The 14,302-nt window shown below is 35.8% G+C and overlaps 1 protein-coding gene across 1 annotated transcript; it reads right to left on the bottom strand.

The window, feature by feature from the left end:
* Positions 1-6,637: 6,637 nt before the first annotated feature.
* Positions 6,638-13,940, bottom strand: LOC143029885 (uncharacterized). Its single transcript, XM_076193054.1, has 2 exons — positions 12,546-13,940; positions 6,638-9,916 (listed from the first exon to the last, which is right to left on the bottom strand). The coding sequence occupies exon 2, from the start codon at positions 9,475-9,477 to the stop codon at positions 8,185-8,187; it is 1,293 nt and encodes a 430-aa protein (XP_076049169.1). The 5' UTR covers positions 9,478-9,916; positions 12,546-13,940; the 3' UTR covers positions 6,638-8,184.
* Between the last annotated feature and the right edge of the window lie 362 nt (positions 13,941-14,302).

The following is a 14,302-nucleotide window of genomic DNA, read 5'->3' on the forward strand; positions in this document are numbered from 1 at the left end:
GTGTTGAAACAACCTGGTAGCAAGAATAGAACATTTTTGCAAGTAGTATGTTGCATTCACTTCCACCTGCCTCCTTACAGAGCTCAAGTCTTTCTTATGAAAGGGGATATCACATGACTTTTGTAAACATCTAACAAGAAAGCTGCATGAAACTGGTTTCACTGGAAAGATTTCTCTCCTGTATGAGTAAACATGTGATGTTCAAGACTACTCTTTCGTCAGAAAGCTGAATTGCACAGGTCACATTAGGAAGGTCTCTCACAAGTAAGGGTCATTATATGCTTTTAAGACGACATGTCCATTGAGTCCCCATTGCTCCAACCAAGACCTTAGGGAAGCAAATGAAACTGCCCTTATATGGACACGGTTCTGGTGCGACAAGATATGATGATGATGCTTTTAAGATAACCACTTTCCTGAGAAAGTAGAATCACACAGGTCAAACTGGAAAGGCCTCTCTACTGTGCAGGTAAGCAGATGATGTTTGAGAATACTCTTTAATGTAAAAACAGCAACTCATAGGTCACACTGGAAAGGCTTCTCTCCAGAGTGGGTCATCACGTGATATTTGAGAGCACTCTTTCTTTAGAAAGCTGCATCGCATAAATCACACTGGAAAGGCTTCTCTCCAGTGTGGGTAAACAAGTGACTTCTGAGATGACTCTTTTGTGAGAAGGCTGCATGACACCCATCACATTGAAACGGTTCCTTTCCAGAGTAACTATGTGACGTTTGAGACTACTGTTTCATAGGAAATTCACATCCCACAGGTCACTCTGGAAAGTCTTATCTCCTGTGTGAGTCACTATGTAAAACTTGAGATTACTCATTTGTGGTAAAGCTGTATCACACACTTCATATTGGAATGGTTTCCAGTGTGAGTCACCATGTGACATTTGAGATTACTGTATCGTTGGAAAATTGCAATGCATGACACACTGGAAAGTCTTCTTTCCTTTGTGGGTCACCATGTGAGATTTGAGATTACTCATTTGTGAAAACACTGCATCACACACTTCATACTGGAACAGTTCCTTTCCAGTGTGAATCACCACATGACGTTTGAAACTACTGTTTCGAAGGAAAATTGCATTGCATATGTCACACTGGAAAGTCTTATCTCCTGTGTGGGTCACCATGTGAGCTTTGAGATTACTTTTCAGTGAGAAAGCTGCATCACATAAGTCACACTGGAAAGGCCCCTCAGGAGTATGGCTTACTATATGACTATATGTCTTTTTAGATCACCCTTTCGTGAGAAAGCAGAATCAAACAGATCACATAGAAAAGGCTTCTTTCCTGTGTGGGTTATCATGTGAGCTTTGAGATTACTCTTTTGTGGGAAGGCTGCATTACACACTTCACACTGGAAAGGTTCTCTCCGGTGTGGGTATGCACGTGACTTCCGAGATGACATTTGTAAGAAACCTGCATTGCATATGTCACACTGGAAAGGCCTTTCACAAGAATGAGTCATTATATACTTTTTTGAGATCATACTTTCGTGAGAAAGCAGAATTGCAAAGTTCACACTGGAAAGGCCTCTCACGAGTATGGATAATTATATGTTTTTTGAGATCATCTTTACGTGAGAAAGCAGAATCCCACATAACACAGAAAAGGCTTCTCTCTTGTGTAGGTCACCATGTGAACTTTATGATCATTCTTTTGTGAGAAGGCTGCATCACACACTGGATCACTGGAAAGGCTTCTCTCCAGTGTGGATATGCACGTGGCCTCTGAGATGACTCTTTTGTGTGAGAAGGCTGCATCACATAGGTCACACTGGAAAGGCCTCTCATGAGTATGGGCCGCTTCCCACAGGCCCGCCCTTTTGTGTTGCACTGCTTCTGCTCAATCATTAGCAGCTTTGGTACGAACTTCGCTGAGATTCTGAAGCCTAAAACGACAATACAAAATGAACATCGCTGATAAATCCAAAGAGAATCCCAAAGAATTCTATAGTTACATTAGAGATACAAAGGTTGTTAGGAATCACATTGGTCCACTATTATCTGCTGATGGCCAACTTGAATGTTCAAATGAAGGAATGTGTGATATTTTAAACAATTATTTTAGCTCAGTATTTGTAAACGAAACACCTCAAAGTGAACTCCAAACTGAAACCTGTGAAAAGTCTAGGGTAAACTTACTACGGTAAATATAACAAAAGAAAAAATTAAAAGGTGTATAGACAAACTCAAAGTTAATAATACACCAGGGCCTGACGGTTGGCATCCAAGAATCTTAAAGGAAATGAAAAATGAGATTGTTGTTCCATTAGAAATTATTTTCAAGAAATCCATCATATCCGGAGATGTCCCAAGAGAATGGAAGCTAGCTAACGTTACTCCCATATTAAAAAAAAGTGACAAAAAGAAACCAAATAACTATAGGCCTATAAGTTTCAATCATAGGAAAAATAATGGAAACTATCATCAGAGATGCTATTGAACATCATTTAGAAAGTAACCGTTTGATAAATGATAGCGAGCATGGTTTCAGATGGAAATGTTCTTGCGTGACTAACTTACTCGAATTCTACAACACAGTTATCTCGAATTATGACAAAAGAAACAATATAGATTTAATATATCTAGACTTTGCAAAAGCTTTTGATACCGTCCCACACAAAAGACTACTTACTAAATTAGCTTCGCACAGAATAAGTGATAGCCTATTAAGTTGGACTAGTAATTAGTTGAATGATCGAAAACAGAGAGTTGTTTTAAATGGAAAAACTTCTAGATGGAAAAATGTTATAAGTGGAGTTCCTCAGGGTTCCGTTCTTAGGCCACTTCTATTCATAGTATATATAAATGATATAGACCATGGACTAAAATCTAATGTTTCTAAATTTGCTGATGATACAAACCTGTGCGGAATGGCAAATGATCACTTAAACCAATTAGATATTTAAGAAGATTTAGATAAATTACAGCAATGGTCTGAAAAATAGCTAATGAAATTTAACACAAGTACAGTAAATGCAAGGTAATGCACATAGGTAAAGATAACAGTAAATATGATTACAAGTTATTTGGAAATTCGTTAACAAAAGTGGATAGTGAAAAAGATCTCGGCGTAATTATCAGTAACAATCTCAAATCATCTAAGCTGTGTATTTCAGCCTCTGAGAAAGCAAATAAGATTCTAGGACTGATTGCGCAATCTTTTGATTTCAAAAGTCTATCACTCATTAACAAGCTATATAAATCGTTAGGTCGTCCACATTTGGAATATCCTGTTTCCGTATGGTCACTGAATCTCATTAAAGACATTGACAGACTGGAAAAAGTACAATGGCGAGACACAAAACCGATTCCAAATATAAAAAATATATCATACGAAAATTGACTAAAACATATGAATCTGTTTTCCCTAAAAAAGCGTAGACTCAGAGGTGACTTGATACAGGTCTTTAAAATTCTAAAGGGAATTGACAACATCAAAAGTGACAAAATTTTCACATTGAATGAGAATCAGACAAGAAACAATAGTCTCAAACTGTCCAGAAATAGATTCAATTTGGAAGTAGGTAAAAACAACTTTGCCAACCATGTAGTTAATGAATGGAATAAACTTCCTGCACAGGTAGTGCAATGTAGTTCAGTTCGAAGCTTTAAGAATCATTTAGATAAACACCTAAGCAAGATGCTGTAATGATTATAATTTACTTTATATTATTTATTTGTTTTTTGTCATTTGTCTGTTTGATTTTCATTTATTATTAGTTATATGTTAATTTATTATTATTTACTATTTACCTGTTTGTTTATTATTTAACTATACCTATGCATTTATTTATGTATTTTATTTGTTATTTACATTATTATAGTTTTTATTTATTAATTTATTATTATGATTTTTTTCACATCCGACCTAGATATGGACCAAAAGGTCTCCTGTTGACATGCTCTGCCTTTGCAATCCTTTGTAATGGAGTGAACGGACCCAATGCTGATGACCACCTCATTGCAATTTATCTGATCATGATTTGATGATCATAGATCACCAGGACCATCAAGTGGTCAATGACGACCTCATTTTGGGATATTGTGGGCCTACCAGACCATGCTTCACTCTCCACTAATGTGTGGCTACCTTTAAGCGGTTGTATTACTATCTAATCTATGTGATGCCTATTGCTTTGTCCACAAAGGCCTGTTGGGTCTTGCAGATCATTTTCACTCAAGAACCACCAAGCTTTACACAAAATTTTATGCAATAGAGTATCTATATGAATTTGAGGCTGTTTGAGTATAAAATAAAAGTAGAGAATAGGGGACAGTGCCCAACAAGTGTTGCTCCTTTCCTTTACCCTACAATTAGGTGCAGTTAAATAAACACATAAAATACATAATCTATATATATTAAAATATAAAGATTGACTATAAAAACATGATATGTATTTCACAATAAACTTAAAAATAATAATTTACAGTATTCAATTATGTAGAGACAGAAAAACTAGAGGCGATTAAGGCATTAAACAAAATATATTGATAATATATAAAATAATACAATAATAATACTGAAACATGAATAAAACTGATACTAAATAACTGCATACATATAAAAACTTGATGCATATAGAAATGTAATAGGGAAAGGCCATTTAAAGCATTCAACCTCAATTATATAAAGTAAGAAAAACTAATGGCACAAAAGGTATCAAAATACACATAGCAATACTAGAAATAATGATAATACTAAAATACAATAATAATAGATAAACATGAATAATATTGATAATAACAGCAGTCACATGAAAACTTGATACATATACGAGTAGAACAGTAAATATAAAAAAAAAAAATGTTTAAGCATTAAAAGTAGCCTCATGACATATAATAAACCTAATAATATATAAAAGACTCCTGACTTCTGGCTGACAATTGAGAACAGATTTTTTTTTTCAACCTGATCCCTGAAGGTAGGCCATTCCATAGAACAGTATTAGTGTGGTAAAATCTGTTTTTACTGAAGGAGCCAAAGTGTCTGCTTTGGTAGCAGCCTGAACTGTTTTTTTGTGCAATTATACTGGCTGGAAGTTGGTTTTTATGTACTTCAGAGCATTATTGTTGTAGATGTTGTGTATAGGATTTAATTTCGGTTGTTTAACATAGTATGCAACAGACAACATACCCACTTTTTCAAATTCATCAGCTCCTACAAGGCAACTCTAACATAAATTTCATGGTTCTAGTTTGAGCCACCTGAAGTCTAGACTGATATCTTTTTTAGAGAGCCTACCATACCACAAGCTACAAGCACAATCAAAATGGCTTTGAATAAGTGCATACACTAGTAATTTTTTTTTTTTTTTTTTTGCATTTCTATACAAAATTTTTTTGTTAGTACTTCTAGTGAGTATTCTATCAACTATGACCTCTCCAGACAGAAATTGGTCTAATGTCACTCCTAAGTAGGTAACCTGTTTCTTAGTTTTTATCTATCACTTTTGACTTTTAGACCATCACACTGCTTCAGTTTGCAACTAGATCCATACATTATAGATTCTGTTTTACCAAGGTGTAATAACAATTTATTATTAATTAGTCATTCTTGTTTATCAGCAAGCTCAGGCCCTAGGACCTCCTCTATCTCTGATGTATCCCTACCTGAAATAATCAAAATGGAGTCAGCTGCATAAAATTGCATTTTACAATTCACAACAGCTGACATATTGCTCACATATATCAGAAATAAAAGCTGTCCCAAAACTGAGCCCTGAGGTACACCACAGGTGATATTGCTTTCACAGGAATTGAAATTGTTTATATTAACAATTTGTTTTCTATCAGATAAATAAGGTTTGAACCAGTTGATTGTAACACTGCTCATTCATACCAAGTGCAGTCATTTTCTGAAGAAAGATTTCATGATTCAGTATTAAATGCCTTTTGCAGATCTTAAATACCCATACCAGTATATCTACCCTTATTACATTCTAGTCTGACGTAATCATGTAAATCAAACATCAATTGAGTATCTTGTACAAAAACTTGATTGCAGTTCATACAGATAATTTTCCACAAGGAAACCATTCATTTGTTTTTATACAATGCATTAAAAGACCTTCGATATAGTGCTTAAAACAGACACTAGCCTATAATTACCCACATCAGTTTTGATAATCTTTTTTATGTAGTGACACCACTGGCTAATTTTATGTTATCTGGTACTATACCTGAACTGATTAAACGATTTAAAAGATGTTTTATAGGATGGGCATTTATACAGGGACCGTCCTTCACAAAATGTGCTGGTATGTCTGTACCCATAACATTACTAGGACTCAAGTCTTCTAAAATATTGACCCCCCTCATCATGGGAAACATGAACTGAACTAAACATTCTTTCACTGATGTTGAGTTTACTAAAAAGGCTTTAACAAAATGAAATCCATATTTACCTAAACTATTTGAAAGTGCTTCAACCAGATTAAAAGCTATGGTGAAGATTTCATTGAAGTGATTTGCCACTATAGATTATTAACACACCAGATTACCCAACTCTTTTAAGGTTTGTCATATATTTTTTTTTTCTGATTTTTGTTTTGCATTGTTCTTTAAATGTTTAATCTCACTCCTAAAATGCAGGAATTTCTTATGATCAGATTTGTTTTTAGACCTATCAAATCCAAAATCTCGATAGACATACATGGCTCAGTCTTTTGTTTGATCCTAGAAATTCTAAGAGGAGCTATTCAATCACTAACATCTATAACAGTTCCCTTAAAACCATTCCAGGCTACATCCACTTATTACAATTCACAATATGTGATCAGCTAACATTTTCAAGCTTGTAAACACAATCTTCTTTAGGGTAATTCTTCAGTGAGCATGCTTCCACAGTAATATGCTCATTAACAATACATCTTTTCCATTTTCTTGAACAATAAACAAGCAAATTATCACTAATCTCTACTTTTATCACACCATGCTGACAAATTTTGCTAGGATTGGATACCATAACTGAATCTAAGATGGAACTACTGGTTCTAGATAACCTGGTACATACATTAATCAATTGACTAGCCCATTTACATCCATAAAGTTATGTAATACTTTGATCAAAGGAATTTCTAACTTTAAAGTATTGGTATTGAAATCACCGAAGATTATGGTTTCATACTCTACTTGTTGAGATCACTGTTACAGGCACTCTCCAGACAATCATAAAAGTCCATTTGTTTTGGTAGTCTATAGCATACTGCAGTCAGTAACAGGCGAGATATTGGCAGAAGTTCAATCCACACTGTTTCTGTGTTAATGTTATTCATGACCTCAGCACATGGGTTGAAGGCCAGGTCTCTACAAATGAACATGCATACACCATCACCAGAACGTTGTCTGTCTTTAAGATGCACAATGTAACCTGGTATCTCCACCTTGGTATCCTCTATCGAGCCATCCAACCAGGTTTTGGTGACCCAATGACCACTGCATTGGAATGTCTCGTGATGATACAAAGTTCATCTAATTTTGGGAGTATACTTCTCTTGGTCAAGTGTACAAAAAGAAGACCCAGTATTTTGAAATACTCAAACTCGTGGGGGATGGTGTCATTTCTATAGTGTGACTTGTTGTGGGCTCTGTTTCCATGTGTAGGAAGAGTTGATTCCCAAACGGGTGATGGGACGTCTTCGTGGATGTCACCAGGTTCCAGCTGTTGTAACTGACTTGCCATACATCCTGTAAATGTGAATGATATCACATCACTGGCATCATGCTCCTCCCTACTTACATCACTGCACCTTGTGTGAGTTCATTCAAAGCAGAGGTCACATTTGATGGCATGGCTATTAGCTCTAATGTCCTTTTTGCAGACAACACATGGAAAATTGGGTGGGCCTGGGTTGGGATTTATATCTCTAGATAGAATCAATGTCACTATCACCAGTTCTCAGCAGACTTTGTTTATTTATACATCCACCTAGTCTGTGGTGTTGTGGGTGATAAAAGGGTATGCATAATCATTCTAAATACAAAATGATATTTTATGATTTGGTGGTTCGTCACAAAGTCAAACTTAGTGGTTTCTTCACTGACTTTCCACTCTGTATATCCAAAGACAGGCTGCATCACACACATTTCACACTGGAATGGTTTCTTTTCAGTGTGAGTCACCATGTGGCATTTGAGACTTGTATTTTGTGGGAAAATTCCATTGCACATGTTATACAGGAACAGCTACTCCAGTGTGGGTGAGTATGTGACATTTAAGAATACTCTTTCTTGAGAAAGCTGCATTGCACAGGTCACACTGGAAAGGCTTTTCTCCTGTGTGAGTCATCATATGATTTTTTAGATGACTCTTTCTTGAGAAAGCTGCATTGCATATATCACACTGGAAAAGCTTCTCTCCTGTGTGGGTAAGCATGTGATTTCTGAGACTACTTTTTTGTGAGAAGGCTGCAACACACATCTCACATTGGAATGGTTTATTTCCAGTGTGAGTCACCATGTGACGTTTGAGACTACCGTTTCGTGTGAAAGTTGCATTGCACTGGTCACATTGAAACGGATTCTCTCCAGTGTGAGTTATTACATGGTATTTCAGATAAATCTTTTTTGAGAAAGCTGCATCACACAGGTCACATTGAAAAGGCCTCTCACGAGTATGTGTCATCATATGTTGTTTGAGATCACCCTTTCGTGAGAAAGCAGAATCACATAGGTCACAATGAAAAGGATTCTCTCCTGTGTGAATCACCATGTGATATTTGAGGTGACAGTTTTGAGAGAAAGCTGCATCACAAAGGTCACACTGGAAAGGCTTATATCCTGTGTGGGTCACAATGTGAGCTTTGAGACTACCCTTTAGTGAGAAAGCTGCATTGCACAGGTCACACTGAAAAGGCTTCTCTCCTGTGTGGGTAAGCATGTGATATTTAAGACCACTCTTTAATGTAAAAACTGAATCGCAGACGTCGCACCTGAAAGGCTTCTCATGAGTATGGATCTTAATATGGTTTTTGAGATTATCCTTTCGTGAGAAAGCAGAATCGCACAGGTCACACTGAAAAGGCTTCTCTCCTGTGTGAATCATCACGTGATATTTGAGATGACCTTTTTGTGAGAAAGCTGCATCGCACAGGTTACACTGGAAAGGCTTCTCTCCTGTGTGGGTCAGCATGTGAGCTTTCAGATTACACTTTATTGAAAAAGCTGAATTGCACAGGTCACACTGGAAAGGCTTTTCTCCAGTGTGGGTAAGCACATGACTTCCAAGATGACTCTTTCGTGAGAAGGCTGCATCACACAATTCACATTGGAAAGGCCTCTCACGCGTATGAGTCATTATATGATTTTTTAAATCAGCCTTTCGCAAGAAAGCAGAATCGCACAGGTCACACTGAAAAGGCTTCTCTCCTGTGTGGGTTAGTATATGGCATTTAAGACTTTTCTTTAATGTGAAAGCTGAATCACATAGGTCGCACTTAAAAGGCCTCTCACGAGTATGGGCCATCGTATCCTGTAGGAGATCACACTTTTGTGAGAATGCAAAATCGCACAAATCACACTGGAATGACTTCTTTCAGTAGTGGGTAACCATATGATGTTTGGGATGACTGCTGAAAAAGCACACAGATCACACTGGAATAGCTTCTCACCGATGTGAGTGACTACACAACTTTTGAGGCTACTCTTTTGTAAGAAAGTTGCATCACACAGATCACACTGAAATGGCTTCTCCCCAGTGTAAGTCACTACATGATGTTTGAGGTCACCATATTTTCAGAAAGCCTCAATGCATCTGTCCCATTGTTTGATTAATAATGAGATATCTAAAATTATTTGTGAGAGGACTGAGTTGCAGATGTCACACCGGATCCTCTTTGTCGTATGATAAATATATGGAATCTGGTGATAGTTCTTCCAAAGAAATAATGATGGTTGCCTTTGTCCTGGAAATTTTTTTTGTAAATTCTACATCCAACTTTTTTAGGTTGTGTAATAACAGAAGTGTGGATGTTTTCTACACAAATAATTTCATGCACAAGTTCTTTTGTACCAAATAGATCCTTTGTAACATAAAATAAGCAGAAATACTAAAAGATATGGTGATTTGATATGCTGCATTCCATTTTTTTAAATTGGAAATGCGCTTAAAAATGATCCAATGCATATTAACATCAGCACGACCAGAGTGACTTAAAATTTGTTCTAGCTTTTTCACCTGTTTATAAATTAAGGAAGGTGGGAATGGGCTAGCTGGCCACAGTGGTTGTATTTAAATGTAATGCATAGTATTCTATGCTTGGGCTCACATGACCAGAATTTAAACATGACTTATTCTAGGAAGAATCATTAAATTATGCAAGTCACATCATTTAAGATGCACTGTTAATTGGTACAAATGTGATGTTTTAACAAAATGTAATCAACCAGATTGATATAACAAATTGCAGAGGTACTATCCATTGTTACATTTGAGAAATTGGAAATAAGTTAGTATGGTATTTGTGTAGTTGTGGGTTCAAACTCTATGCCTCACCTTCCTCCTCATGGGTAAAATTTCCACAGAAGTCCACAACCCATCAACTATTCAAGGATGTAAGATAACAATGTTTGAACATATGGTTCATGTGAATCTGAAGTTGATTGCTGCTGCTGATATCTTCTCCAAGGGACACTCCTTCGAATCAATTTTGGTAGAAATAAAACCAAAATCCATTAAAACTATGAAATATTGATTTATGACATCCTTGAATGATAAGTAAATTACTCTATCAACCTATCCTTACTTGCCATCACCTTTATCTATGTGGGGTTAGGTTAGACTCACGCCCCCCACCACCCCATCACACACACACACCTTACCAACACAAGCAGGTGGAATTGCTCAATGCGTTATGGTTGGACAAGTTCTTCAAATAAGCTACTTGAATTTGTGTGAAATTTTGATGGCCATCTTACTCGTAAATTAGAGAATAATTTTAGTAAGATGTTTCAATTTAGATTTATGTTTAATCAAACTATTTATGAAACCTTCCAATATAATGTACGTGATTATATTTTAGAAAGCTGTTTCCTATTGTGGGACAAGGCTTTCATTGTATTTGGAGTAGTTCATGCACAAATATTAGGTAGGTCAAACACCACCAGAGGCGCCACCGTCGATGACGAGCACAATAGCGCGTCATTTTATGCGCACGCCGTTCAAACGGCCAAATTTACATACCGCGGGAAATTTAATTAATAAAAATGTTGCGTGAGTGTATTTACTACGATCGTAATAAATTTCAAACATTCACATCATCAGTTACATGTCGGTCAATAAAAACATTAGATAAACATGGCGGCCTGCATTCAGCAGTATATAAAAAATTGGTATATGTTTCAACGTAAAAAATGAGCTAACAAATTTATTGTGCGGGCAACTGACCATAATTAACCAAAACTACTAGTATCGTGGATTATTCTAATACCAAAATAAAGTCAGTATGTTACGGTAGAGCTGAGAAATTGGTTGTTAAAATTAGTTTTTTTTTTCTATCGGGTCGGATTATCGGATAACAACATCAACATCCATCCCGCCATCTTATCTTTCACTGGTGATATGGACCAAACTTCACTCTATTAAGTCTCTTACTATTATGTTATTAGTGTAATAGACTTATAGTTGAATTATTTTAAATATTTCCTTTAAAATGTGTGATTTTCATGTAATTTGATCGAAGAGAAGTTACGTTTTCATCCTCCGTAATATTACGGACCACAGCTACGATTCGTCCTGCCCGCTATCTATGATCACTGGTGGTATGGATCAAACTACACTATTAAGTTAGTTACTATTGGGTTATTAGCGTAATACCTTGCATATAATTGAATTATTCAAATTATTTTCTTTAAAATGTGTGATTTTCATGTAATTTTACGGTATTCGTAGCTGTGGTGGGTAATTTTGCAGAGGATAAAAACGTAATTATATGATCAAATTACATGGAAATCACACATCTTATAGAAAATAGGTCAAATAATGCAACCATATGCTAATTTTTTATATAAAATTGTGCCTGTCAGTAAAAACCGTCATTGTTTACGTTTGATCGGCGATCAGTCAGACCGCACGTTTCGGCCCGATTTCCTCGGACAAAATAGGCCCGATTTAATTCCATTCAAAATGCAATATCTCGAGAACTAGGACAGCTAGATGGATAAATCAAATTGCATTATACTCATAGCGACTTTTTCCATCCCATGAGAACTACTTCAGCTCAAATATCAGGAATTCCATTTTCATATTGACCTAGCTACAAATATTATATGTAACCCCTATAAAACGAGAATACAGTTGAATTAGGACGCGTTCGCTAATTTGTAGCTTTGTATTTGGTCGTTGTATGCCTAGCATGTGAAAATATAAGCATTACATGAGCCTATTGGCAAGCCTTTATTCAGTTTCCGAAATTGGCAGTGGCCAATAGCGACCGGAACACCATAAAGCCAGGCAATATTAACCAAGGAACATACGAAATATAACCTCTGACACAATGAGTACATGCAAACAACTGACGAGCGTTTGCTAATTACCTGTATAACTGCTGTACTTTCAAATTCGATGACACTTCTGGATCCCATATACGTCCCAAGAATCTTAAATATTCTTGCCAGTTGTTACATAAGCGTCAATACAAATTGACATAGTTTTATCCCGGTCTCTCAAAACCTAATATGCGATTTGATACAGAAAACTGAAACACATGTTTTATTAAGGGATGACCTGTCTTAATTTATTCGTCGCGAGAACAATATTGAGGGGCCGTTATTTTTTCCCTGGAAAAAAAATCCTTAAGTGCCAAAAGCCGATGGAGATTCAAATATTACTACAACTCCAAGATATATTTTCAAATCTCCTTTGGGTACTGACATAAGTGGTATCGTGAGGGGCCTTCCAGTTAACTTTTTCGTTCTTGTCAGTATGTTACCTTTATGAATGAAGCGGATGAGAATATGGAATTTTTGCTTACATACTGTATGTACTTCAGTGTTCTTAGTGATGATACTCTACCGAACATTCATAGAATTAGACATTCAAAATATCTATTATAAGGTGATTCTAAAATCTGTGATTGTTGTTTGATTTTTCACACGCACACACAAAATACATTGGGTGAAAGACCGTACATGTGTATACTGTCTTGTAAATCAAGGTGTATGAAATTACCAAATTTGGTTTCCTGCCTGCCTTTACACTTTCAATGATATAGATACGATGGAAAACGATACCAATAATAAGCTAAAACAAAGTATGAAAATAACAGACATAGCACTTATCAATTGAATAAAAGATTATTCACTTAAAATGTGCTATGCCTTTTTATCTTTATAATTATTTTCTTTTATCTTGTTTTTTCCCTATCGTGTCTATGCAAAGGATATGTATGACTGTTTTAATACACTTACTATCAAGTTAATAATTACTTTATATTTACCTAGTCATAATTTAAACATAAAAAGACATGGCACACACCAATTAAGTCAAAATTATTCCAGTCAAACGCAGTTATCTTATGATATTTCATGTGCAGTTGAGGTTGGGATTGTAGCACAGTCGTGCCCCTCCTAGTGAGTTTCATGTGGTCGGTGAATTTTTGATATGTTGCTCCGTGTCGCAGTGGGTTTGGGAGTGGACCAGGAACTGTCTGGGCTTTGGTTCGAGTCACGACCCCAGAAACAAATAAAAGAGCAAATGAATGATTAAGTTATCATGGCCGGTAAAATATGAGTTTAGGCGTTGTAGTAAACAATATTCTTTATTTTTATCTATTTAATAATATTATTCATATTTTGTATATACCAAGTAGCGTTCCACTAACTCTATGACCTACTTATATAGGAGGGGACCTCAAACAATAAACCTTATACATTGTGTATAAATCCACTATTAGAACTATCAAATCAATTAAGGTGATACTACTAGTGATACAAAATCCATTAATTTTGCAAAAAAAAAAAAAAAAAAAAAAAAAAAAAAAAAAAAATTAAAAATGGGGAAATTACAATTACACTGGAAACTGTACTGGCCACTCTATCATGAATGTAATCATATGTATTACTTGACTTAATACATAAGCTCGTATGATCCGTTTACCAACATAATTTCCATGTCTATACATTCTGTCTCCTATGGTATCAGTATCATTTAAATTACGACAAAGACATGGCTGGTAGTTTTGTCTCAAAACATAATTTTCATGAGCCACATCCCTTAAAAAATGCATGATTGACACAGAAGTGACAGCAATAAGATAAAAGTAGCCTCAATTTCTGCTACACCTTGAGCATTG

The sequence above is a fragment of the Oratosquilla oratoria genome, chromosome 11, assembly GCF_046742065.1.
Source record: "Oratosquilla oratoria isolate Oo_2021 chromosome 11, ASM4674206v1, whole genome shotgun sequence".
Taxonomy (NCBI): Eukaryota; Metazoa; Arthropoda; class Malacostraca; order Stomatopoda; family Squillidae; genus Oratosquilla; species Oratosquilla oratoria.